We start from the raw sequence: 26,793 nt of genomic DNA, 5'->3' as shown, positions 1-26,793 counted from the left end.
TGTCTTGTATTATCCAAGTCTGTATTAAAACCACAGCCCCAGTGTTTGGTCAATGTTATTGTCAACAGAGTTATAGGGGCACCAGACGGAACAAAAAACTGTACTGTGAAGCACTATGACTCATCGAGTCTAGAAAAATGTTATATAAATACAGGTCACTCAGATCTTGGAACCAGTTCCAACCAGAGAACATTGTAAAAGTTACACACGTCATGTTGTTTCACATGATCCTTTTATCGCAGATCACCAGGGCAGACGATCGGGCAGCAGGGAGCGGAGAGTCACCATCTCCATCTCGGCTGTGCCCCCGATGCCCATGTACCCTTCCCCTCGCATCATCAAGAAACAAGAGAAAAGGGGCACGGATTTAACCACGGTGAGACGATGCGCAAGACATTTAGTGCGTTTTAATGACTTTAAGGAAGTCAGGGAGCTATTTAATGTAATTATATTTCAACACTTTACATTGTTTCTCCTCTAATTCTGTTTTTATTTTTCTGAACAAGCATTTAACTGTATTAACTTGTTAAATAGAGAGAGTACCCTCAGTGTTTTTTTAAATTCTCTGCTCCTTTTCTTTTTTAACTGAGATTTTATTTGATGAGGATGAATGGCATACTTACTATTTATGCACATTGTGTTGTATTGAATTTACACTTCTTCCCCCACAAGCAGCCAGGAGATACAGCTACACAGTTAGCACAACCACAGGTAAAGAGGAAAATGTTTGTGTGTGCAGAGCAAGGTTGTTAAAGATTCACATCACAGCTCTGGATTTATATTTACTTCTCATCAAACATGCAACATCAGTTGCTATCATCAAAATAATGTCACAGTCCATGTGCTCCTCCTCACAGATTTTGTTGTTGTTTTTTGTCAAAGTATATGTTCATGTCATAAACCTCCATGTTAATTTCTGTCGTGTCTTTGTTGTCCTTTTTTTTCCTTTTGCCCTGTAATTCAGTTTGAATCCACCCGCTCCTCCTCCCCCACTGAATGTTGTCACTTCTCTCCCTGGAGCAGAAAGGTATTGGTCCCTCCCTCCCTCCCTCCCGGCTCCTTCTAACGCTGTATTTCACAACTCCTTTACCTGTTCTTGTTTGACTCTGTCTCATTTACATAACAAATCTCTTCTTAAATGCATGCCCACTGAGTATCTACCCAGTTTTTAAAATGGGGGAACAAGCTTGCTGTGAAACTGAATTTAAAGTTTTGTTCATGGTTACACGTCATACATTTACATGCTCAGACAGTTGTTGTCGGGGTTCGTGTGACGGTTTGCAGTATGTGTGGAATGTGTGTGAGGGCCACAGTCACAGACCGGGCGGCCTGGGTTTCTCTAATGATAGGGTTGACTTCTCGAGGCTTGTGCCTGTGATTACCCATGATTCCTCTGTGCTGCGGTTTCTGCAAATGCACACATCCCTGAAAAGAGCTGACAGCCTCCTGTTTCTTTTCCCCGTGCTCACCAAATATATCATGTTTGATGCGCGCTGTGAGAAAGAAATGACGCCATTGACAGCGCCAAACACCAGACGCTGCCCCTCCTTTTTTATCTCCTTCTCATGCTGTATGTGTCCACTCTTCCTGCCTGTCCGACATCGTCTCTTTCTTTCTTTCTTTCACTCCATCGTCTCTCTCATCCTTCCCCCTCTAAAACACTCTTAAAACCGCCTTTCTGTCCTCGAAACAAATCAGCTGTAAATGGTCTGCCCTTTGATTTCCCTTTTTTTCTATTAGTTGGGAGAAGTTTCCAAGGAAACTGGTTTCTTTTGTGGCCGGGGTTTTTGTCGGGGTCTCATTGGTCTGCTGGGAACAGAGAGCACAAAGGCTCAAGAGCTGGCTTTAAATGGGGGTGGGAGGTTGTCGGGTTGTGGAGATGGGAACCAGTTGAGCCTGAGAATCATTCCCAGTTTCACATGTGCCTCTCTGTAGGAATCTTAAGGTAAGACTTTAATAGACTTAATTCATTTAGCATGAAGGTAGAAGTTACAGGGGATCTCCTGTATTTAAGCTGGAGGCCTGAGGAGGCCCATGGAAAAAAGGCTATGGAGTCACCAGAGGGGAGGACTGGGCAGTGATTGATGCTGACGCTCAGAGGAATGCTGCTGTGAAGTATTTCCTCTCAAATATTTCCGGGAAACACACATAGGTGCCAAAAATTGATGAAGCATGAGCTAAGAGTTTCCAAAGCAGCTTGTCGTGACTGGAAATGACTGTTTGTCACATTTCTGTCGTTTGTTGTTGAGTAAGACATCTCTCTCACACAAAGCAGAATTAGTGTTAAACATGTGTTGTACAGTTTGTACCAAACCTGTTATGAGTCTAATGTGTTTGTAGGCTTGGATACCAGTGTAACAGCAGTTTCTGATTTTAATCTGTTTCAATTTCTGAATGTCTCTCTTCTTTAATTTGCATGAAATCTGATTCTTGTTCTTTTTGTTGTCTCTCTCTAAAGCATGCTTTTTTTATTCTCACTACTGCTGCACTTCTACATGAAACTCAGCTGATGGAAGGGCATGTTCATTGATTAACCTCTGCTCAGACAGTAAGCAGTCTTTGCTGCAGATTAATGTCAAACTAATCCTTACACCGAGCCTCCAGCTCTTTCCAGACAAGCACTTTTAACAGCACCCGTCAAATCCCTGACTTTAATCACAGCACTCTACACATTTCCCTCTCTGCAGCTGAGTTTGATCTTTATTTGGTTTTTAACTCCGCTGTTCCATTTCTCATGTAATGCCACCTAACCTTCACACCCTAACCATGCAAATATCCATCTGTTGCAGGCTGCGCCCTCTGACCCCGACACTGACGGGGTGGCTCTAGGTCACCGGTCTAAGTTTCCCATCCCTAACATCCCCTCCACCCTGGACAAGCAGACTAACTGGTCTGAAGCCCTGCCGCTGCCCACCCCAGAGGAACGAATGAAATGCAATTCCCAAGTCATCACCTCATGTGTCATCCCCATTAATGTGACTGGTAAATTTAAAGCACTTTATGTTTTGTGTCTGACATAGAGTCATCTCTTTGACAGCTCCTCTACAGAAATGCCATCTTTTTTAACTCTTCTGTAGCTTCTCTTAAAGGAATAGTTTTACATTTTAGGGGAAAAATAGCTTAGATGAGAAAATACATAGCAGTCCCATGTGTGTCTGGTAAATTCAAAGCTACAGCCAGCAGTGAGTTAGGCATTAAGAGTGCAAACAGCTCACCATGTTTATTGTCCAAAGCCAAAAAACTCAATTATTAATGTATTTTATTGTTCGATCTATTAAACATTTTCTGTTTAATTTATAATTCACAGTTAGTATCTGACATTAAACCAAGACATGTCATTTTTACATTATTGTTTGTGTGAAGAAATTAATTAGAGATCTTTGGAGGGGCTGGCCAGAGGATTTTGTGACCTTCGACATGTTAGCTGTTTCCACCTGCTTCCTATCTTAATGCTATGCTAAGTTTAGCTATTCATCACCGGGCTCTAGTTTGTTGGCACAAAGACACGAGGGAAGCATCAATCTGTCATTGTCTAACTATCGGCAGAAAAAAGAACTCAGCTTATAATGATCACACTGCTAAACCCACTGACACATTGCATCTTATTTATTGTACAGAGTCAACAAACAATATATAGCATGTTGATTATTTAGCATTTGAGGTGCCGGTAGGTGTGTGTGTGAACACTCGACACAGCCGAGCCTCTATTAACAGTCTTCATGCAAAAAGCTGGTCATGTTCATCATCCATCTCTAATTCAAATTATTATGTACGGCACCGTGCTATCGCTTCTCATCTATTGCAGCAATTACTATGCAATGTTTATTTCCCTGCATTACAAAACACATATTAAATACAAATAAACAGATTCTCAAGGAATCTGTAAATTCTGCTTTTCATTTATAAAATGTCCTCATCGTTGTCATTGATTTTGCTGCAGAGAATCAATGTCAATGTGCAAGTCATGCCTCGAGCCCTGTTCGCTGTCTTTCTCGTGCTTTGACCCTTTGTGCCTGTGCAAAGAGCAAGTAGCTGCGACATGAATGCTAATGAGCTGTGTCCAATAAGTTGAAAATGTTACTTCTTCGCGCTCGCATTGACTCAGAGAAGAGTTATACACGGAAACGCACTGAGCCAGAGACAGTTTAGGGTAAAAAAATGCACATTGTAAGCAAAGTCCTGCAATTGCTATGGTGCTGAAAAGCCTGACCTGCCATCACATGACAGTCATTACGTATGGTGAGGGAGAGGCTGGAAGACGAGGAGGAAACGCAGCGCAGACACAGAAATAGGATTTTCTCCTTGGTTTTCGGTGAGGGTCAAATACATTTATTTTTATTTCTTTAGTTTACATTTACTAATCCGAATGTTTAGGCTTTGCACAAAGAAGTGAAGATTCCTCTTTCTCACTCCAGGCAACAAGTTTGTCTCACTGTCTTACTTAGAGCTCCATCAGGTCGCTGACCTCCACTCCTCACTGTGACTGTTGGGGTGTTTGATTCAGTTCTTTTTTTTGGAGACAGTGTGAGAGTTAAAGAAGGAATCGCTGCAGTTGCCACTAAACAAAGATTCCTCTGATGTCGTGTCTCTGTTGCAGGGGTTGGCTTTGACAGAGATGCTAGTGTGCGCTGCTCGCTCGTTCACTCCCAGTCTTTGCTTCAGAGAAGGAGGAAGCTGCGGAGACGGAGGACTGTCGCTGGCATTCCCAGACAGGTGCAGCAAGATTTAGGTAAGTTACTTTATCTGACTCTGCTTCACAAACACATGGGAAGATTTTGTTATACAGGTTGTGTTTGTGTAATTTACTGTAATGTCAGACATAATGTACGGTTCAATGTTGAGGGTCTAAATCCCATGTTGTAGCGTTAATACATTGGCAAATGGTGCTATAAGTAATTTAAAGTATTTCAGTGCCATTGTGTTATTATCTAAGTACTTAGTGTACTTTTGAAGGAAATCTAAAAGAGCAGCTATATGATGTCAACATGAATATGAAAGACATCAACCAGTGACTAGAGGAATATTTTTAGTCTGTTTAAAGGTATTTTGGGGCATTTCATGCTTTTATTAGACACTTGAAAGTCATAAGATGTTTCAATCAATAAAATGACATAATCTCAGCCCTTAATCTGTAGTTGTGTTCAGAGTTTTGTTGCATTTTCTAATGTTTATCATCCTCTTTGTCTCCCAGACTCGGATGACTCTCCAAGTTCTAGAGAGCGGACAGTGATCGTTCATGTCAGTCCAGACATCACTCCCTCTAATGAGGAGCTGGCCAGCCATTTCAGCACCAGAGACTCAGGTTGCCAGACTGAAGACTTTCTGATCTCAGGAGCCCCATCACGCAGAAGGATCAGGGCCCAGAGAGTCCAGGGAGTCTCCCTCTCCCTCTCTTACTCTGCAGGCAACATCTCCTCCTTGCCGGACAGAGCTGACGCCATGTTCACTGCCTCTGTTGGCCCACACCTGCGCTCCAGGAGTCTGCCTCGAGATACCAGCAGGATGATGGATAATGGGCAAAATGACAGCTATGATGAGGAGGAGCTTTCCCACTTTGACCCAGAGAATTTCCTCCCTGTACCCGGGAAGTTGCTTCTGAAGGATGAGGAGGAGAGCACAGATGACCAGGCCATTTCTGAACACCAGTTGGGCATCAAGTACAAGCAGCTCTCTGAGAGTCCGGAGCGCAGCTGGATGGAGAGGACCAGATCCCAGCTGCCCAGGAAGGCCGACATGGGCAGCTGTGAGATCTCCTCTAGTTCAGACACCTTCAGCAGCCCTGTCCACTCCGTCTCTGTTGCAGGGGTGCTGGCAGGCCAGATGGACCACAAGGAGGACCATCAGTCTTCCAGCGGAAACTGGAGCGGGAGCAGCTCCACCTGCCCCTCACAAACCTCAGAGACCATCCCACCTGCAGCCTCTCCACCTCTGACTGGCTCCTCACACTGTGACTCTGAGCTCTCCCTAAACGCTGCCACTCACAATAACGACGACCCGACCGGCTTCTTGCTGGACCACTACCAGGGCGTCCGGACCCAGCGGACGGGCTCTTTCTCCTCCACAGCGATGGACATATTAGAGGAAGCAGGGGTCAGCACTCCCATCGAGCAGGAGTGGAGCTACTCCCACCCCGAGCCTCCGCGCCCGCAGGACTTCAGCCCAGAGCCAAACAGAGAAACTGAGAGCAGCCTGGGATGCCCGAGCTTCACGAGCATGGCCACCTGCGAGAGCAGCTTCTCTGACAAACCGCCGTCAGAGAAGGCAGACACTGTGTCACACTACTCTGTAGACACTGAAGGGTACTACACCTCCATGCACTTTGACTGTGGTCTGAAAGGTAGCAGAAGCTTTACTTATAACTATGCAGCCTCTGGCTCCGACTGTGGCCTGTCTGACTTGAGTGGTCACATGTCACTGGCGAGACGCTGCCTCTCTTTAAGAAAGCCAAAGGTGAAGCCGTCTCCACCGAAGAGGAGTTCATCCTTAAGGAAAATATGCAGTGACGGGAACATCAGTGACAAGAAGGAACCAAAGATTACATGTGGGCAGCAACGTCCACTGTCTTCCAAGGAGAGGAGACTGCAGCTAGCTTTGTCTGGCTCTCCGGGTCTTATAGAAAACTCTTCACTGTCCAGAGAGCCCTTTGTGGTCTGGGGGGTGGAGGGCTCAGTCGAGCTACCCGACCTTGGTGTTTTTAGCTCAACCGATACACATTCGTTCAAGGATGAGGGGGTCGTTCAGTCGGACTATGCAGATCTGTGGCTGCTGAATGATTTAAAATCCAGCGATCCTTACCGATCTTTGTCAAACTCCAGCACAGCTACAGGTACAACTGTTATAGAGTGCATCAAGTCGCAGGAGAGCTCAGAGTCGCAGACATCCCAGTCTGGCTCCAGAGCCACCACTCCCTCACTGCCATCAGTCGAGGGCGAGTTTAAGCTGTCCTCTCCAGAGAAGTTGGCGGGCCTGGCCAGCCCATCCAGCGGCTACTCTAGTCAGTCAGAGACCCCCACCTCCTCATTCCCCTCCGCCTTCTTTCCTGGGCCACTGTCACCATCCAGTGGTAAGAGGAAGCCCAAAGTCCCTGAAAGGAAGTCGTCTCTTTCATCTTTGTCCCTGCAGTCTCTGTCCTGCGTGGACGGAGCCACCTCGAAGAGAGACCTGGAGCTGCCCATAATCCCTCCCTCCCACCTCGACCTAAGTGCCCTTCAAGGTGTCAACAAGGCCTCGGCTTACAGGACCCAGATTCAAATTCTTCACCAAAACAAACAGAAGGCTGCAGTGTCAGCCAAAGCTGCTCCCTGTAACTCAGAGGTGTTCAACACCCGCCCCCTGTCCATCACACCCACCGTGCTGCACTCGGTGCAGCTCCGATCCATCAATAAAGACACAGAGGAAAGTCATGAGGACAGAACCACTTTCAAACTGAAATGTCCGACAGTGAACTTGAAAAGCACACTTTCCAATAGTAAATCATTAGAGCTCAAGAGTCCACTGATATACAGCTCACATCATCATTACACATCCTCGCAGGAGTTGTCTAAATCAATGTTTGGCTCTAATGAGGAGCTTGCATGTGGAGATGCAGCATGGCAGGGTGAGCTGAGGACCGAGCAGGACGCAGAGTCTCCTCTAGAGAGTGTGACAGTGTGCAGACTGCAGTCAGAGCCGTCAGCAGATGTCCGTGAGACAGCCTCGAGCCAGGAAGCAGAGATGTGCAGACAGTCAGTAGAAACACCTCTCTGCTCTGTGGACTGCAGCTCGCAGTCAGAGCCCGTACAACAGCCGAGAAGTGAGCCCTCTGAAGAAGAGCTGTGTTCAAATCCCTCTGTTCTGCAAAGTTCACCCAACACATCCGACAGTCTTGAAGAAGTGCCTGCTACTGATGGTCAATCAGAGTCGATGCAAGAGAGTCCAATCAGAAATGAAGATTACAAAGAGGAGGAATGTGACTCGTCAGGTGCTTCAGCAGAAAGTGTCTCCCAGGACGGGACCACACCAGAGACAGAGGATTACTTCAGTAAAGGTATTTTATTGGGCTCATGCACGTTTATTTGTTATGGGTTGTGACATTTATCGTCAAGTACAACAGAGCATTGAACAGGGGAACCAGTCATATTTATTTTGTTATGAGTGAAAAGTTTTTAGCTGTTTAAATTGAACTGTTGATGAATGAGACAAATCTGAGAAGACATATGATTGACAGGAGAGGAAAAATATTTTTTAAACTGCTGTTGCCCCGTTCTTTACCTTTTTGCATTCCCTGGATAGTTGCACATCTCAAAGCCACTAAAATTATTTTTTGGAAAACAATAAATTGATCAGATTTACACATTTGATAGAAGGAAAGGGAGTTTTATTCAATGTGCTGTATGGGGAGACATTAGAAGAAAACTATTCAAAATCAGAGAGCACCATTTGAAGCAAATTTCAAGTAAAACAAAACAACACAAGTAAAGTAGATAGAACTGTGTAAAATAATACAATAAAATACAATGTTGATATGATGAAAAAGAGTTTCTCAAAAAAATTTGATGATGTGTTAAAATATTAAATAAACGTGTTTTTGAAGAAAAAACAATCCATAACAAGAAATGCATATAAGTTTCTGCTTTGCTGACATGCTGAGAAGTTGCTGAATATACTGTATATGCAGTGTATTGAAGTGCTGACTGATTTGCGTTACAGACTCCACACCCAGTGACACTGTAGCGTCCACACTGAGTGATGAGTCGCGGCCAGAAGACGACATTGTGTTTCTGTCACCCACCAAAACTCGCACCACTGAGGATCTGTTTGCGATGATACACAGGTGAAGGTTTTCTGCAGCACCTCCTTTGTGTTTGGGTTTTGTGCGTTCACAGAGATTCTTAACTGAGATTCTTTCATCCTCAGGTCCAAAAGGAAAGTGTTGGGTCGGAAGGACTCCGCTGAGTTAGGTGCGAGGAACCGTCTCAATGCTACATTGGGACCTACGCCACCCAGCAGCACCATCAGCTCCCCAGTCTCAGTGGTGTCGACCCCCACCGCCGCGACCCCACCGGGCCCACAGAGAGTCCCCGTGCCCATCTACAGGAACGTAAAGAAGTCCAGCACCTCCAACGAGGAATTTAAACTGCTGCTGCTCAAAAAGGGCAGCCGCTCAGACTCCAGTTACCGCATGTCAGCGACAGAGATCCTCAAGAGCCCCATCGCTCCTAAATCTCCGGGAGATTCTCTGACGGAATTGCCCGGGCAGCCGGAGGAGCTCGCCTCCCCCTTGCAACAACAGCAGCATAATTCAGGGCCGGATCAGCTCTCCAGCCCCTACCCCAAAGCCTATGCTGAGGGCTTCTCTCCCAAATCCTACCCCACATCTGCTGCGTCCAGGCAGGGCCGCTCCAGAATCCCCCCACCCGCCAACAGCAGCCGCTACGGCATGCGCAGCAGACTGTTCTCAGCACCCATGCAGGCCATTTCTGAGGGTGAGACAGAGAACTCAGACGGAAGTCCTCACGATGACCGCTCGTCACAGGGCTCCACGTAGAATACAGAGTATAAATGTCAAAGGTATGAAATTATTTTTTTAGTTTAAAGATCAAACTATGGACCATAGTGAGTTATAATATATACTAGACGTGGTGAGAGGCAGGAGCATTGATGAGGATCATTTGGTTACACAGAAGACTAGAGGAAAACCTATGCTGTTAAAAAATCCTAATTGAACTAGATCTGGATGAGTTTTAGAGCTGTTTCCTATTTGTGTTTTTTTGTGGATATTTTAAACCTGTGTTTATCTGTGTTCAGAAATATTTTATACATATAGTAATTCTAAAATTGGAATGAAATGTTAGGATAAGAACTGGGTTATTTAGCAGCTGCATTTTGTAGATGATTTATGAAAATAAATTACAGGTCAAACATTTCTTCAGTTCCTCAGAAAACACAAGCTGGTTAGTGTATGGCACATTGCCCAAAGCCATATATGACACCCAGCTGACTCCCAACAAAACAAGTATGTTCATGTTTGATCTGTTTTATCTTCACTGTCGACAAAAACTCTGAACGTACATTTTTTAGATTTATTGTAAAACTGTATGTATTCTATGAATACCTATGCAATTAGACACACAATTTGTACATCTCCTTACACCAGTTTTACCTAAATTATTTTGATACCCACAACTGAATATCAGGACAAACACAAACAGCACAATGCATCTACTCAAAGTCCTGGGAGACATCTGATGTAATGTGTTTATATACTGCCCTCAGTCCTTTTTAAGAGCATATATTAATCAAATCAATGAAATAGTGAATTATTACAATATTTTAAAGTTCTAATGCAATAACGAGACGGATTAGAGGTGAGACAAGAATGTCAGAGCCAAGCACTAAGTTGACAATCTCTGGAGAAAAGGAGGGAGCAGGTGAAAACATGGGAGAAAAATAAGTGATCAAAAAGTTGCAGGAGGTGAAACAGGAGAGCTTTAGGAGAAAGATGGAAAAATGTAATAAAGGTCATTCATGGTTTACTGACTGAATTGTTGAAAGAGGCGAGTGGAAAGTGTTCAGGAGGATCAGAAATACAAATACAGACAGTAAAGCTGTTTTCAGACATGAACTGTGAAGATTGGGTCCAGACTGCGTTCACAGCAACACAGAAATCAATTCACTCAGATGAGGGGGGGTGGAGCAGGCAGACATAACATATGAATTCAGCTGTGGAGATCACGTCAGCACCGACATCAGCCCCCAATCACCAAAAACTCTCTTGACATCTTCCTCTGTGTCTTCGACATGTGTGAGATATTTTTATTCTTTTAGCTTGTAAGAAACATCATCAACACCCAGAACGTCCTTGGATAATCCAGAGTTCAGTGCATGTCTGAAAGCAGCTTTTGTGACCAAGCAGCGTTGGGCCTCAGCAAGTCAAGTGTTTCAGTTTCGATGGAGGACGTAGGGTCACATTTGGAGCCAGGTTATCGTCTGCGATGAAAGTTCTAGATCTGGAGACGTAGCATTTGCTGCTATTTTGTACCAGATGTATGTGTATTTTACTCCCTGTCAAAACAACTGTCACATTTTCTATGTGAACTAATCTTGATATATTTATTTTTATACCCAGCACAGAAAATCTCCCTGATTTGGTTTTAAACCCTGAAATAACCCCCCCCCCCCCAAAAAAACTGAACATTTTTATGAAAGTATGCAAATGAATTGCTGTAATTTTTAAACCTATTTTATTCAAATGCTTATTTTGTTAATGAAAGACAAATAAACAATTTATTTGAGAAATTGTCTTGCAGAGACAAATAGGAAAAGAACTCATTAATTGTCATTAAAAGATGACACACACAGCCATAAGCTAGAAGAGAGGTTATAGCTGTAACCCTGGTACTCTGAAGCAGTTTTTCTGTCCCACATATTCACAACACTTTCTTAAGTAAACAAATAGTGTTTATTGCAGTGATCGACAATTATGCAAAGCTGATGGAGTCTATGTAGCCATATGACCATGTAGAAGACTGTTCTTCACTACTGGTGCACTGTAGGTGTCTTCATTTTGGCCTTAATAATGACGCTCCACTCTGAAGCAGTTACACACATGTATAACAGGGTACACAGTGGGTTACGTCTGGTAACCTTCATTCCAACATTTGATTTTTCTTTGCACTGATAAAGTGATGTTTCATTGGTCTCTCGCTGTACCTGGACATATTTATAGACTTTTACATGGAGCTGTTTGACTCTTCTTTGAAATATATCCTCACTCTGAGTTCGCTGTAGGAGTGGTGTAGATGCTTCTGCCAAAGGCTACAACACGTACGTGTTATTGGCATCGAACCGTTTTCTTCCTGTCTTGTTTACGTGACTCAAGCGTTCTTGAAAACACAAACCAACACTAAAGAAGCATTAGTGTAACTTAAGGTACTAGATGCATTTCATGTCAGATCAACCTCTATAGTATATTGTTGTTTTTTTGTACAAAAATGTTGTAAATACAATAAGTTTTGTAAGTGTCACAAAGGTTGTTTGAATTGTTTTTTATGTAAAAAAAATATGTTTTGAAAGTTTACATTCATTTCAGACCTTTGTATATGTTTGAGCTGTGGAACACTTTGTCTTGTATTTATTTTTTAGTAAGCATTGTGGAAATCCCATAGTAAATCCTATCAAAGCCAACTGTGAGCACGACAGGCTGCTTAGCAAATGTGTATAAAACAGACAAATAAATGTGACTGCTTTGAAAATGAATACGTTGCTCTGGGGTGATGTGAATTTATTTTTCCTTCTGTCTGTGATGTTTTTTTACTGAAGCACAAATTTCCATTTGCTTTACAACTTTCCTTCTCTGTTTGTACTTTTTACTTTCCTACATTTAGTTGACAGCGGTAGTCACTCGTCACTTCACAGTTTATGAGTTTATTTACAAAACACGTGATGACCTTAGAACATTTTATTCAATGTTTTAGACAAACACTATAAATAAATCAATTTGAATTAGTTTAAACCTGAGAAACCATCATTGAAAATCCTACTTAAACATTAAGTGGCCAGAATACAGAATATTTTGCTGACAATATTTATGTACTTTCATTTATTATTTATGTCGCTATTCTTATTCCTAAATGTGTATTTGTTACTTTGTTTTCAATGCTTCCCCCACTGTATGTATATATACCTTCAATACAGATGAAATATATGGCTTTTCATCTTTTTACAAATCGAAATGTCATCACATGGATTTATTATGCAGAGAGCACTCTTTACACGGCAGATGTTCTTTACTGAAGTCTCAGTTTAGTCTCCAAACCTTTAGATGGCGCCATTTTTTATATCAAACCAAGATGATAAAATATTTTGCCTCAGGATGGTAGAATTATGAAATAAATAAATAAATCTCCTCTAAATGAAGGACTTGGACACACACATATGGTGATTTTTCTAACAGACTAAAACAACAATGAAACACCTGCAGGGTTTTGAGAAATGTTCTCTAACGCCCCCCTCAGGCTGTAGGGTCCTGTGGTTTTGTACAGAAAGCTGTGGGGTCTCACCACAGAACGTGCACTAGAGGGTGTTCTTTAGCTAAATACGCACGCGGAGGTCCGCTGGGAAATGTATTTTTATTGTATTTTTTTAATTTATTTTAGACCTCTTTGTGTTCTGCACAGAAAAATGACATAGCTGTGATTTTTTTCTAGCATCTGGACGAGTTCGCATCAAACTAACAGACTCAACTCTTAGATGTGGTTATGCACATGTCACTTCCTGCATGTGTTATGTCAGGTTCATGATGACACTCAAACACCAAAGTCAATGTGAAATCCCTTAAAGCTCTGGCAAATGTCAGTGGAGCCTGCGACAGACAGAAACGCCTTGTTCTCAGTCAGTACACGTCCACTGAGTTCAGACTGTGTATGAAGGGGAGAAGGAGGTAAACAAAGCTCGGGACTGTTGGACAACCATCAAACAGCACACTGACCGTGAACCCTGACCTCAGTTACCACTGGAGACTGGACGACTTGTTCTGAGTGGTAGGTGGTGCAGAAATCAACCATTGTTGATGTATGATGTACATGTATGACAACTGTAATGTGTGTAATGTGTCCCAGTGGTACAATAAATGGAAATAATGATATATGGTCCACTCTCTGACACCTAACCACGGGGCTTTGATGGTGGTTAACTACAGACATGTCTGTCTCACAGTGTTTGTCTTTGTGTTGTACAGCAACCTTTGTGTCGCTATTTGCCCCCTGGCTCCCAGACACTGCAGTCGATATTGTATAGGCCTTAAAAGCAAATGTCAACCCAACATGATTTTTTTTATCATCATCTCATTAAGAAGAACGTGGATAAAGGTAAGTAAATCCCTTTTTTTTAAAAGAACACACAACCTATCAGCAGTGATCAGCCAAGTGCGTCCAACTTTCATGTGTGGGCAGCAGAGAACAAAATTTCATTTTTAACTCAATCCCAATCTCATTGACTAGAATCCAAAAATTAATTTATTTCCCTCCCCGTCAAATCTTGGTCGATCTGTCCAAATGTTTTGCTCACATTCAAACAACTCGTTTTGAGGCACCTGAATGAATATGTGTAAATTGCATCTTTCTGTTGAATTTATAATGCATTTTACTTCATGTTTTGTCTGAACACACGATAACAAGACTTTATTATATAAAGATTTTCAACCCTGGACAGGGTCTTGATGAAATTAAATAGGAGATTCGACACCTCTCCCCAACGCAATCATTAAAGCACGGCCCCTGAATGCAAAGCGTGGTCAAAGACAGAGGTGTCACAACATTCTGCCTTGCTCTATTTGTAATCATATCTCTTCTGTATTTCAGATCCAGTTCCCCTCACAGGACGCTGACTACCTCATTCCCTTCACCTGAGCCTCCCCCCACACTCACCTGCTCCTCGTTCCCTCATTACTTCCTCTGGGTATTTATACCAGTTAGTTCCATTCACTCTCTGCCAGAATGTCTCATGTGTTCATGCATAGTTATCTAGCGTTCTCGTCCTGTATTCTTGCCTCCCTGTTCCTGGCCTGTTTTTGACCCTGTTTGGATTCTGGATTCTCTTTTTGCATGCCCCTTCAGATTTGTTTGCTGTTGGACAGATACCCTGGTTGAGAAAATAAACATCTTGTTCTATGCACTTGAGTTTGTCTGCTGTCGTGCTTTGAATTGGTACTGACAATCGTGATGTATCTATGGATCTGACTTTAGCACATTATAAGAGCAGCACATGTAACCCTTGTTCTGAGCTGTGTTTCCACATATGAGTAAGACTGACTGTGCACAGGATGGGGGAAGGGACATAGAAAGAGGTACGATAGTCGCCACCAGGGCATATTGTGAGGCTCATTACAGTGCATTAAACAGTGTCCCTGCGGAACAATGAGAGGCCCCCGGGGCCCCTGAGGCTGTGCCTGAGGCTGGTGGGGACTGATATGGAGACCCAGGGGATCCTGCTCACCAGGGTCTGTCGCTGCCACACTCTCATCCCCATCTGCCAAACCCCATTTTTCTCTGCCTCTGTCATCAGCCCGTCACCAGGATCCTACTGTGTAGAGATAGTTTCAAATAAAGAATCAACACTGTCTTTACCTTGATCATGTGTTTTATCTCTGTACAATCCTCCTGCCTTGTTATATTCAAACGTTACAGGAAGGTAGCAGGTGCCAAGGTAAGACTGGGGTCAAACGTTCTACACCTATATTTGCAGTGACCCAGGATTAAAAATCCCAAAGACCAATGGAAAAACAAGAGCAAATGACAAACCAAAGAAACCCAACAACATGTAATACACAACAACAACCAACAATACACTGCTGTGTTTTGTTATGTGCTGTTTTGTCTTTTTGATTTGTCGTTGCTATTGCATTTGCTGTTGTGGTTTCCATTTATCGTTGTAATTTGCACTTCAGGTCCATTGTAAATTGTGCACATGATAAAAAAATAACCAAATTAAAAGAAAATATATTGTATGTGTTACTTTTTATATTCATTTCAACTGTAATTTAATTGTTAAATGTAATTATTTTGAGAGCTACATCAGTATTTAATTTAACTGTTAAATGGAAATAATTTATTCTCTTTATTTTTTTCCAACTGTCTGCGTGAAGGGGGAGGGGAGGGAGAGGAGGGGGAGGTGCGCGCGCAGCTCGCTCCGGAGTCAGCAGGACGGGGTCTGGAGTCGGGGCCGCGCTCAGCAGATAAATAGCAGCCTTATCTATTTCTTTTTTCTCCCGGTTCTCATTCATTGGTACCGGAGGGACGGCGCCGGGCACCGGGAGCTGCTGAGCCGCTGCTCGGCTTCACAGGTGAGCACGCGTCGGTGTTTGTTGTGTGATGTAATGGAAGAAGGAGAATGGGATTTAAAGGGAAGGGGGAGAAGCGGCGGAGACGAGGCTGCTCCGGGTTTCTGCGCCGCTGAAATATTCATTCATGTCACCGTTAGCACGCAGGGCACCGGGAGCGTTAAGCTAGCTGCACGGCCTCGCTTTAAAAGCCGTCTCATGTTATTTTCGCAGTGTCACAGACGAGGAGCGCTGCTGGCGTGAACACAGCTCTCTGTGCGGACTCGTCTGTGAAATAAACGTGAATGTGACGGAAACTTTTCAAATAACGGGACGTGATTCAGCGCGAGGCGTTTTATTCCTGTTGCTAATGGCAGCGGAGCCTCACGCGCCCTCACCTTATCACCGTGTGATGTGAGGAGACGAGCGCGTGCACGGTGCGCGCGCACATCACCCCCCCCCATTCCCCCTCTCTCCTCTCATCCCCCCTTTTCATGGCGACCCAGCAGACACATTTGTGTGTGTGTGTGTGTGTGTGCGTGAGAGAGAGAGAGTGTGTGTCTGTGTGTGTGAGAGAGAGAGAAGGTGTGTGTGTGTGTGTGACACAGAGTGTCTGTCTATGTTTGTGTCTGTTGGTCTATGTGTGTCTGACTATACCTGTTTCCCTGTCTGTCTGTCTATCTATCTATCTGTCTGTCTGTCTTTTGTCTATCTATCTATCTGCTTCTGTCTTACCTACTATCGATCTGTCTCCCTGTCTGTCTGTACTGTCTGTACTGTCTCCATCAGTGAAGGAGTGAGGACAGATATCCTCAGATGAACCGTGGACTGTGCGTGTTGCGTTCAGGCTCCTGCTGTTGTTACAGCCTTTAACACCTTGTGTTTATGTACAAATGTAAGAAGAAATAAAAACAATGAGATAAACACCACTAATCCTCAGCAGACGCACCCACATCTTATTCTAACTTCACGTGGTTCTAATACCATTGATAATATTGATTGTTCTTTGTGTTCAGTGTGTGACATGCAGCTGTATAGTTCACACAACAGCACTGGGCCATGTGATGCAGACCCATGGTTACCAGTTTTAACATGGGGAAATTCCTCATGGTTATTTATTCTGTTTCAATCATTAATTGCAGTAGTTACCATGGTGATTTGGTTGATTCCCCCACCAAACAAAAAGCCTGTTTGGCCAAAGCCTGTTAGGGTTGCACATTTATGACATGGTGCTATATTACTACATTTATTGACAATACAGCATTAATTATCTAAAGACAAAACTTGATGGACATACTTCAGTTTGTCTCTCAGCACGTTTTCAACATTTTATCCATAATATTGATAATTAGATTGATAACTGTGATCATTTAGGTTACTGTGATCATGACACAGAATTCTCACATGGTTTTATCTCTAGTTCTAACACACAGTTGGCTTTATTCCTCAATGGCACACTGGACTAAACACACTATTACACACACGATAATTATTGGACGAGTCAGAATTGTGAGATTATCCGTCATATCTGAGTTTCAGTGTGGCGTGCAGGAGATCAGCTGGAGGGAGCGGTGGGTGAATAATAAGAGATAATTTGCACTGATGTGAGAGCAGACTGTGCATCAGTCCAAGGACGTGAAGCTCATGACGAGTCTCCCTGTGTCTCTCTAATGAGATGTAATTGGCTACTGGAGCGGCGTCGAGAGCGATGACCTTTAGATCATCAGCCGTACTCCATCCATCCCCCACTGCTTAAAACGCTCAGATTAAAGCTACAACAAGGAAGGAGCAAAGAAAGAAAGAGACCCGTCCCTGTTATGTCTCTGTTTGAATGTGATTTAAGTTAAGGATTTGTTGTTGTTTTTTTCCTCCCTGCTGTTGACTTAGTATGACGAACATTCCACCAATGAGGAAAGAAGCAAAAAAAAAAAAGGAAATGTGGAAATCATTACAGCAACGGGGACAGGGGAGGGATTTTATTTGGCTCCCTGTTAGGTCTCCTCTTGCCTATTTACTCAATTAGCTGTTACTGGTGAGTGAACACAAACCTCTAACAGATGATGTGTGAGAGTGAGGAACAGCCTCAGATGTGTAGCTGCTTCTATCAGAGTTTGAAAAAGAACTGAGTGTAAGTTTGTTTGTGTTGCATGCTTCTTACATTAGCTCATATATAATGAACACTACATTAGGTTGACGCTATTTCTATCAACCTTCTCCACTAAGTCTATCATCATGTGGAAATGGTACTATAACTTTGCTAATAAACTGGATTTAGGAAGATTAATGTGTTCAATATAAAGCTTTAATTTTCTGATAATTATCTGAATTAGTCTGACCGTTTGCCTGGAGTTGTACACTCGTGTGTTTAGGCAATGTCAGAGTCAGCTGGAAGAACTGGTCACACTTCACCCTTTAGAATTAATATATTTAAGATTGAAAACTTTCATTTTTTAACAAAATAATACAATAGAACCCATATGAAGACAGCATACATTACCTGGAATGATATTTCAGAAAAATAAAAATGACTATAGTAACAGGAGAAAGAATTTGAAATGAAGTAAAAGTTGACCTGTGGCAATGAAAAACAAAATATTAATGTAAAGTGTTATGTGCCCGCTCAGCTCAGTGAGTCCTATGTTGCCACTGAGCTGCATAATGGCCTCAGGGATTAACAGATTAACAAAGTAAAAAGAACGAAACACAATCAAAAGAACCAAACAAAGTAAAAAGAAACAACCAAAGGCATTGACTCATGGCACATCGGCAGGAATCAAAGAGTTAATTCTTGATGCTCATCATGTGACATAGTTCTGTGACCTTCCTACTCTGTGATAACACGGAGACAAAGCAACGCCTCAAATAATGTAACAGGAAAAAAGATGAGCACAGCCTCTGTGTACTTTGGCTCAGTCCACACTCGGCTGTTTAAACTTCCTTCTTCATCTGCAGAGTTTGCGCTCACATGATCCAAGTGAAGACGAGGTGGAGCAGGGAGCTGCTTTGTTTTGTGCCCAGCATCAGGTCCTCTGATGTAACGGCTCAGAGAAACGCCCACTTAAGTCATTTTTATTTCTTATGTCTTTAAAAAAAAAACATCAAATTGAAGCAAAAAGATGTTTCACCCCGACAGGGGGCACAATTAAAGGGAGTGCATTATCTGGGTTATTTCCTCTGGCTTCATGCACAGTCGGACCAAACCATTACAGTTTGTGACAGTGGGGGAGTCTTAACCAAGAAAGACTTCTTTCATTTTGGTCAGCGAGGCTTTATCGTGCCACAGACCTCATGACTGTGTTATCGAGCAGGAAATGTCTTGCTTCAAACTTCCTGGAATGTCCACAGTAGAAAAATAGAATCGACCCCATGTCACATTCAAAGTTTAAATTTTAGGACATTAGATCAAAATATCCTTTTTAGAGAAAGGAATAAGATAGAAAAATGACATTTTAACACTAAAGGAAATACTTATCTTTTGTAATAGTGTTGCCCATGCATGGGTGCAGCATAGGTCTGTGAGACTGATGTATATTCAAGCCTTTGTTTCTATTTTGTGTCAACAATTGGTCCAAGTCCGCATTGTGTGGTTTGATGTGCAGACCAAGTCTTCATCGCCATTTTCTCCTGTTGTAGAAAAATAAGTTAAAGTATCCTAGATACAGGTGCTGCCATTTTCTGCTTTTGACGTAACATGGAGGCAGAGTCTGTGCAGCAGTGATCAGGGGATGGACCTGCGGTATCAAGGTGCTGCCAATACATGTGCTCATGAGTCAGTCTTAGCTGTCAGTCATGATCCCCCTGTATTTATAGCATCTAACAATTAAAGGTTCAGTGTGTAGAATTTAAGTGGTGAAGTTAAATGTTGCCTCGTCCACCTCACCCTCCCCTTCCAAACATGAAAAAGAACCTGGGGCACCCTTCAGATTTCATAAAAACTCAAAAGATGTTTACTTTGTCCAATTTGGACTACTGTAAAAATAACATGGCAGCCTCCATAAAGAGGACCATCTCCTGATGTAAATATAAAGTTTAAATATAAAGGGCTCATTCTTGGGTAAAGAAAACAACAATTCGTACATTTTAGATGAAAAGAACTATAGTGAAAACATCACTAGGATTATCTGCCAATAGATCCCTTTCTGTGTTTAGGCATTCCCTTTATCTTACACACTGAACCTTTAATTAAACCAAACTAATTAAGACACAATTGCTTGACTATACATCAGTGTGATAAAAACTACCTAAAATGACAGAGACCATCTTAGAGAAAAATCTATCTGACAGTACTTTAACATTTTTGGTGTGCTCTGTGCAGCATCATTGAGCAGGCAGGGTTTATCACATTCTGAGGTAGCCACCAGGGGGTGATTAAGATAATTTGGCTTCATTGTTTTGGAACTGTCCATATTTATTTACACTCGATGGGACAAAGCAGTGTCCTCTTTGAACCATTAAAACCCAGTCAGCTCATTACTGTGTCAGGGAATACATATAAGTTCGATTATAATAATTTTCAATTGGGTTCTTGTTCATTTTTATTCCCAAGGTCCTTCTCCATGTGTCAAACGGCGACTAGGTTATCGGTCGCCCATCTGGCTGTAGAATCCTCAGTGTAATCCATCAGAGCCTTATTACAATGTCCCATCTATGCTGCACAACAATATAAAACCAGCCTGGGGGGATAGAGGGCTCCTCCTCGCTGCTCACTGAGGCAACCCAACACCACATGAAGGCTGCTGGGAGGAGAAAACAAAAGTGTCACGCTTTTTTGCTAGAAAATTGGAACTGTGTGTGCGTTTAATTGAGTTGTTCATTTAAAAAAGGCCGGGCAGTGTGGGCACACTTTTATGTTTCAGGTTATTTATTTTAAATTGTAGCCCCTTCCCAAGACCTGAACATTATCCTCGATGCTCACATCCGTATGAATAATTGACCTCGCTGACACTGGACGCATTGTACCTTTAGACACCCGAGGGACTTTCATCACTACGGATAGATGAGGGTTGACAGCCAGTGCAGGCAGGACACGTGTTGTGTGGAGGTGTCTGCAAACAAACAAAAGCACGAGAACGACCAGCATGCCATCCTAGGATGATATATGGATGGGTGTTCAATGAAAAACAGGGATGGCTCTTCCTGTGCAGCCTTTTCTATGTAGATATTGCAACTCAGGGTTTTTTAAGGACTGTGTTAGATTTTGTGTTTTATAAACCAGTAATCAGACAAGAAACCAGGGGTGGGGCCCGGGGTGGCACTGGCCCAACCTGGAATCTGATTGGCCCCTGAAGTTCCCCTGTCCTGTCTGTAGTCTGAAAAAAAACAAGTCACTTTTGACAATACTAACAATAGATTTTAGTTAAGAATTTAAAAGTTCTAATCTTTTTTGAAGTACACAGTGGCCTTGAACATGGAACCATTTTTAAAATATGTTCATTGATGTGTGGCTTTGCTCAAAGCTACTGAGCTAACAGTAAACAAGGAATGACCAAGATGTGCACCTCACTGAATCAGGAACTGTGAATGTATTGGACATATAACTGTGTATATATTATGGCCTTTTTATGGCCTCTGATCCCAGATCGGACACTTCAACAATCAATCTGGAAATGTTCTCCTTTTTAACTTTGTTGACTTGAAACAATTATGAAAAATGACCATCTCCTCACATTGATATTTTTAAATAACTAGTTAACTTCTTACTAGTGTACCCATAACAAGTAACAACCAAATCATCGGTTCATGTTAGCTCCATTATGTGTATGTGTAACAAGAGGAGATAACTTGGCTTCAGGACATGACACACAAAATCTCAGTCACATCCTCAGTCTCAATTTCCTGTGTTATACTTCACAAAGACTCTGCTGTTTGTATTATACTACAACATCATCCTCACTCTGCTCTACTGTAATTATTAGTTTGTGCTGAGCAATGAGGCCAAATAATATAATTCACCTGTAGGTTTACATGTTTCCCACAGTAGGAAAAGCTGTAGTGGAAGTGGACCCACCTCTTGTATCTGACGTTATTTATTTAAAGGGTCACTCTCAACCAATTGTACTGGGGAATTCCTGTCAACCTGTGAAACCTGCTGTATCCTCTCCTCCCCCACTCTAGAGGAGATTTGTCAAGTCCGGGAAAATGACCTTCATGATGTCGTAGTGATGTCATCAGGGCTGGGCTTAGAGATCACAGCATTTATAACAGAAGGCCACAGAAGAAAATGCACACTAGAGCTGCGGTGTTTCAAATATTTTGCATTGATATACTAAGCTGCATTGTGGGAAATGTAGGATCTAATGTTTTTTGCAGCTATACCTATAAAAGACATGTTTTTCTCTGCCTTTTATAATTTATTCTCTTTATCATCTGAAATTGACTGAATTTTTCATTGGAACCATTAAAATGCATAAAAGCAAATCATAATGCTGAATATAAAACCTTCTTTTCACTTCTCCTCACCGATGTTGGACACAACATACAAAACATGTTCTTCAAATACTTGGAGGACAAGTAACTCTTCATTACTGTGTACACTAAAGTGTGTGTATGTTTGTGTCCATGTCATAGTGAATAGTTGAAACAACCAAACAGTGTGTTTCCTCTGTTTCAGGGCTGCCTCGAAGAATAATGGATGAGACTCATCACTAGCACTTGATGAATATTTTGAGTGACTGTTCAAGCTGAATAATGGAGGGCAGCAATGATGTGTCTGGACCCACGACACAGACTGACACGTGCAGTGCTGAGGTCGGAGGAAGAGAAGTCAGTGGTAAAGTGGACGACGGAGCGATGCCACTCGCTCCCGGTGACTCCTGTGACAACAACATGAACAAAGGAGGCCTCTCTAACCTGGTGGAGCCTCCTGCACCGTCGGTGGTGACTCCCACCGCTGAATCTCCAGGAGGTGTGTCGCTGAAAGTTTCCACGACTGTGCTGCACCCAGTGTGTCTGGGAGAGAGTCCACTGATGCTGCCCATCCACCTCCAGATGGCAGGAGCAGCCGGGCCCCAGCTCAGCCAAATGGGGGCAGCACCGTACTTGATAACAAGCCAAAGTCCCGTTTCACTTCCCCTGGTCCTGGATCAGCAGGTCATCCAGCACATGAGTCCCTCTGTCATTCCTCAGACCGCTAACTGTCCACAGCTGCCACTCCATAATGGCGTCCTATGTCAGAATCCTTTGACATTTGGTTTACCTCCAGCTGTTGACCAGAAGTCAGCAGGACAGACACAGGATGCTAACCTGCTCTCTCTCCTCCAGAATCCAGCTTTTGCTGCCATCTTACAGGACCTCTTCCCCTCGCAGGCCGGTTCATCCACCTGTCAGTCACCAGGCTCTACCTTCTTCCCCCTCCCTCCGCTCCCTCCTCCCTACACCTCCCCTCTGGCCCCATTGGTCCCTCCTGCCACACTTCTTGTCCCCTACCCCGTCATCATCCCCCTGCCAGTGCCTCTGCCCATCCCTCTCCCCATCCCCATCCCCGTCCCTCAGACTGAGGATTTAAAGGGGAACATGCCAAAACCAGTTTGCACAGAGAGTAAAAGTACTCAGACTTCTCCAAAAGACACTACCCCTCCTATGCTGTCGTCAAGCAGATGCGTGCCCCTGTTTCAGCCACAAAATGTGTCCTTGTCCTCACTTCCTGTAGACGAAGGACAGGTATTAGATCTGTCTGTCAGGGCATGTCCAGTTGAGCCAAAACAGGAATACCCCAGCCTGCAGCAGGACAGTGTGCTTGACTTGTCAGTGCCTGGTGTGAGGAAAAAGTGCGTTCAGTCGTGCAACTCCAGTGGCTCACTAGGACGAGACAGAGAATTAGCTTTCCAGTCCAGTCACGATACAAGTGGTACCTCACTGTCTGTGGGCGTTGAATGCACGCAGAGTTTAGATTCCAAACTCCTGGGCAGTCTGGCCTCACTGGAGTTCAGCCGGCAGCACAAGTGGCTGGTCGACAGCAGCTCTGGTGGGTCTGGCTCTCTGGGTCAGGAGGCGTCGCTCAGCGGGGCCGGAAACCTCGAGATCGTCAGCACCTCGCAGACGGCCAAGGTCATCGTCTCTGTGAAGGACGCCATCCCCGCCATCCTGTGCGGGAAGATAAAAGGTCTCTCAGGAGTCTCCACCAAGAACTTCTCCATCAAACGAGACGGCAGCAAGGGGGCGTCTCTGCAGCAGCTCTATGGAGTGCCGTCGGCGTCCCAGGGAGAGCAGCACGACCCCAACGACCCGCTCAAAAAGGTCCCTAAAAACAGAGCTATCAAATTGAAGAAGGTCAGCTCGCAGGAGATCCACTTCCTTCCCATCAAGAAGCAGAGACTGGCGGCACTGCTCCCCAGGAAGTGAGAGCGCTCTGCGGAGGGGGGGGATTAATTGCCTTGCCATTCTCTGGTGATCCCTCCGGAGCGAGTAACATAAAACACATGCAGGGACATTCTGTAATCAAACTCATACACTTATATGTCCAATCAAAGCTCAGAGTTTGGCTGTTTCTGAAGGTGCAGCTCGTGAATGTCTGACAGTGTGACACAGAGGTTCCAGAGAAAACTGCTGTGTCGTTTTGTAATGCACTACTCCACAGTGTTCCACTAAACCAGAAACCTTTTTTCCCTGTATGGCAGCTTAATGGGCTCTCTGCGTAGCTTTGGAGTTTCTCTTTATAAATCAGAGATGTGAAAGAACAGTTCTGACTTTATAATTACATCAAAGACACATGGGTTCCATTTTTCCATTTCGCCTCATGGTTTGTCTCCATGTGTCATTTTACTTTAAGTGCACTGACGTTCTTGCCGCTCGGAGCAGAGCGGAATCCACTGGCAGGACGTGACTGAGACTGTTAAACTGTGCGCAATCCTCGGAAATTGTCAAAGTAATCATCAGTAGTTCGGCAGAGCGATTTGGTCCTCCCTGATTGGCTGTTTTTTTTAGCATGACAGGTTAATAAGGACTTGGAGAGGCCAAGTTAAAATGAGCGCTGGCAACTGTTGCAACAAAACACATTCTTACTTTGTTAAACAGCAGGGAAAAAAGGGATGTCTTAATTGTTTTCACATTTAAATAACTGCCCAAATATGAGGAAAATGTTTCTGGAAAGTTGGTTTTTTCCAGTTCCTGGATGAATTTGTCTCACAGCAAGCGTATAAAGCACTGTAATCCCCTGCTCTTTCCACTAACTTATTACGTGAATCTAAGTGAAGCTTGTAGACTGATTAAACCAATTTAAAATGTGAAGGGGAGATGAAGTAGAACAGAACAGAAAAAGAACAGAAGAAATGATGTTAAGAGAAAATACTGTTCATATATTTGTGAAAGTGTGTGTTAGATAGAGTACTGAAGAGACTCCACCCCCCCTTTTTTAACATGCTGGTGTAAAACTTTTATTCCAAGTAGTTAAGTGTCATTTTGATTGATTTGTGCAGCACAGTGTTGTTGTTTTTAAAAAACTGTCCCATGATAATGATCAGAGTAGTGAATGTGGAGCGTGTTGTTGTGTGTCCGTTGATTTTTCCTACTGAGTGCACTTTGTCATAGTTTAGTTTGAAAAGTTACAGGGTGTCCAACCTTTTCTGCTCAGACTGTTGCCCCTTTGTGATTTACAGCATTTATGAAAATCTGTGATTTACAGGCCAGAAACTAATAACAGCCATATGCAGACTGTCTGCATGAAGAGAGAGAGGAGGTGGAAAAATACATGAAGCTCCACTTTAAACCACTTCTTATTTATGTTGATGTAACTTAGGAGGAACAGTGCATCTTTCTTTGACTAATGTCAAAGCTCTTTTTCTCACCGTGAACTAGTTTTAAAATGCTGTACAGGACTTCACCTTAATTTATTGTTTGTAAAACCTTTATTTATACAGCATGTGTAAATACCTGATGGTCAGTTAGGAGACAAAGCGTGAGAGGATGTAAGTGTCTCCTGCAACAGCTGTTGTTTCAGTGCAGATGTTGGTGAAGAAGCTGTGGGGCTATTGGCAGTTCAATGTTTGCTCACTGTACAGTTTGTGTGCTTTTTTATATTGAAGTGAACTAAAATGTCCAAGGTCTACATTTCCATGTCTGCCTTTTCTTCAAGACGTTTTCTACCTGAAGTTTGGAATCAAGAGAAAGGTTTCGTTATGACAGAAGTCACTCGTGGTGTTCAGATAAGAATCAGATGTAAAAAGACAAAATGTTTGTATTCACCTGGTTTCACCTTCCTATGAAAGAGCCGGACGGGAGGAGGCTCCTCGCAGTGAGTGAACGTCTCAGCAGCCTCCAGGAGAGTGCTTTAAAAAGTGTGTATGGTCCAGTGCTGCGGAGAAAATGTCTGGATGCTGTGTTAAAACCAAGGCATGTTTACAGTGAATTCACCAGACACACACACTGCATGAAGTGCCAGTGACGTAACACGAGCTTCAAGCATGAAGAGGAGGTGCAAATGACTCGTATTCATGCTGCCAATAATAATGTGTTTTCTTCACCAGAAAACGCTCCATCACATTCACTTTGTTGTTCAGAGTGAGAAAACACACACCCCCCTTCTTCATATCTGTGTGATCGAACAGAATCATTTCCCTCAACAACTCAAGTATTCTCAGACTGTTATGACAGTCATGTTACAGTCGTCATTATTCTTGTCGTAAACACAAGCAGGTCTGGTTTATCTCTCACGCCTGAGAGGTAAAGTTTCAAAACAAACGTCACACCGGCTGACGTGAGGCGTTCAGGGATGGAAGTGCTGAGTTCTTCTGACTCAATGTAGCTCTGTTCTTACTGTGCAAAGCTTGTGTGCTTTTTATGAGATGGACAACTGGTTTCCTGAGTGAAGTTTTGTTGGTAACACTGGTATAAAATAAAAAGAATTCATCAACTTTGTTCCCCTCTTTTTAAAAAGCATCCTTAACTCAGTCGATCACACACCTCCACCAAGGCCCGACACTACCAAACTCCATTTAAATTCACTAAATCCACATTTGTACTTGGATCTGCACCAAATTGCACACACCCACATATCAGTCCCC

General features: G+C 43.2%; 2 protein-coding genes across 10 annotated transcripts in view; both read left to right on the top strand.

The window, feature by feature from the left end:
• The window catches only part of nhsa (Nance-Horan syndrome a (congenital cataracts and dental anomalies)), a 60,750-nt gene extending 48,513 nt beyond the window's left edge, over nucleotides 1-12,237 (top strand). For 3 of the 9 annotated variants that reach the window (XM_069522456.1, XM_069522458.1, XM_069522457.1), the window contains exons 3-8: nucleotides 243-376; nucleotides 673-711; nucleotides 4,598-4,729; nucleotides 5,192-8,026; nucleotides 8,689-8,812; nucleotides 8,896-12,237. In XM_069522456.1, coding sequence (XP_069378557.1) covers nucleotides 243-376; nucleotides 673-711; nucleotides 4,598-4,729; nucleotides 5,192-8,026; nucleotides 8,689-8,812; nucleotides 8,896-9,526 — 3,895 coding nt within the window. In that variant the 3' untranslated portion in view covers nucleotides 9,527-12,237. Of the gene's footprint in view, nucleotides 1-242; nucleotides 377-672; nucleotides 712-964; nucleotides 1,028-1,059; nucleotides 1,946-2,789; nucleotides 2,983-3,014; nucleotides 4,313-4,597; nucleotides 4,730-5,191; nucleotides 8,027-8,688; nucleotides 8,813-8,895 lie in introns of those variants that run through there. The other 6 variants (XM_069522454.1, XM_069522455.1, XM_020081305.2 and 3 more) reach the window with 6 other exon arrangements.
• Nucleotides 12,238-15,646: 3,409 nt separating this feature from the next.
• rai2 (retinoic acid induced 2) lies at nucleotides 15,647-26,642 on the top strand. Its single transcript, XM_069522451.1, has 2 exons — nucleotides 15,647-15,820; nucleotides 22,407-26,642. The coding sequence occupies exon 2, from the start codon at nucleotides 22,484-22,486 to the stop codon at nucleotides 24,134-24,136; it is 1,653 nt and encodes a 550-aa protein (XP_069378552.1). The 5' UTR covers nucleotides 15,647-15,820; nucleotides 22,407-22,483; the 3' UTR covers nucleotides 24,137-26,642.
• The last annotated feature ends 151 nt before the right edge of the window (nucleotides 26,643-26,793 follow it).

This window comes from Paralichthys olivaceus, chromosome 3 (genome assembly GCF_024713975.1).
Source record: "Paralichthys olivaceus isolate ysfri-2021 chromosome 3, ASM2471397v2, whole genome shotgun sequence".
Classification (NCBI taxonomy): Eukaryota; Metazoa; Chordata; class Actinopteri; order Pleuronectiformes; family Paralichthyidae; genus Paralichthys; species Paralichthys olivaceus.
Note: the sequence above shows the minus strand (reverse complement) of the source record. Positions and strands in the feature narration are given on the sequence as shown.

Bases quoted from the DNA above. Each gene is read 5' to 3' on its own strand.
- rai2 (XM_069522451.1), top strand. From the start codon at position 22,484: ATGGAGGGCAGCAATGATGTGTCTGGACCCACGACACAGACTGACACG.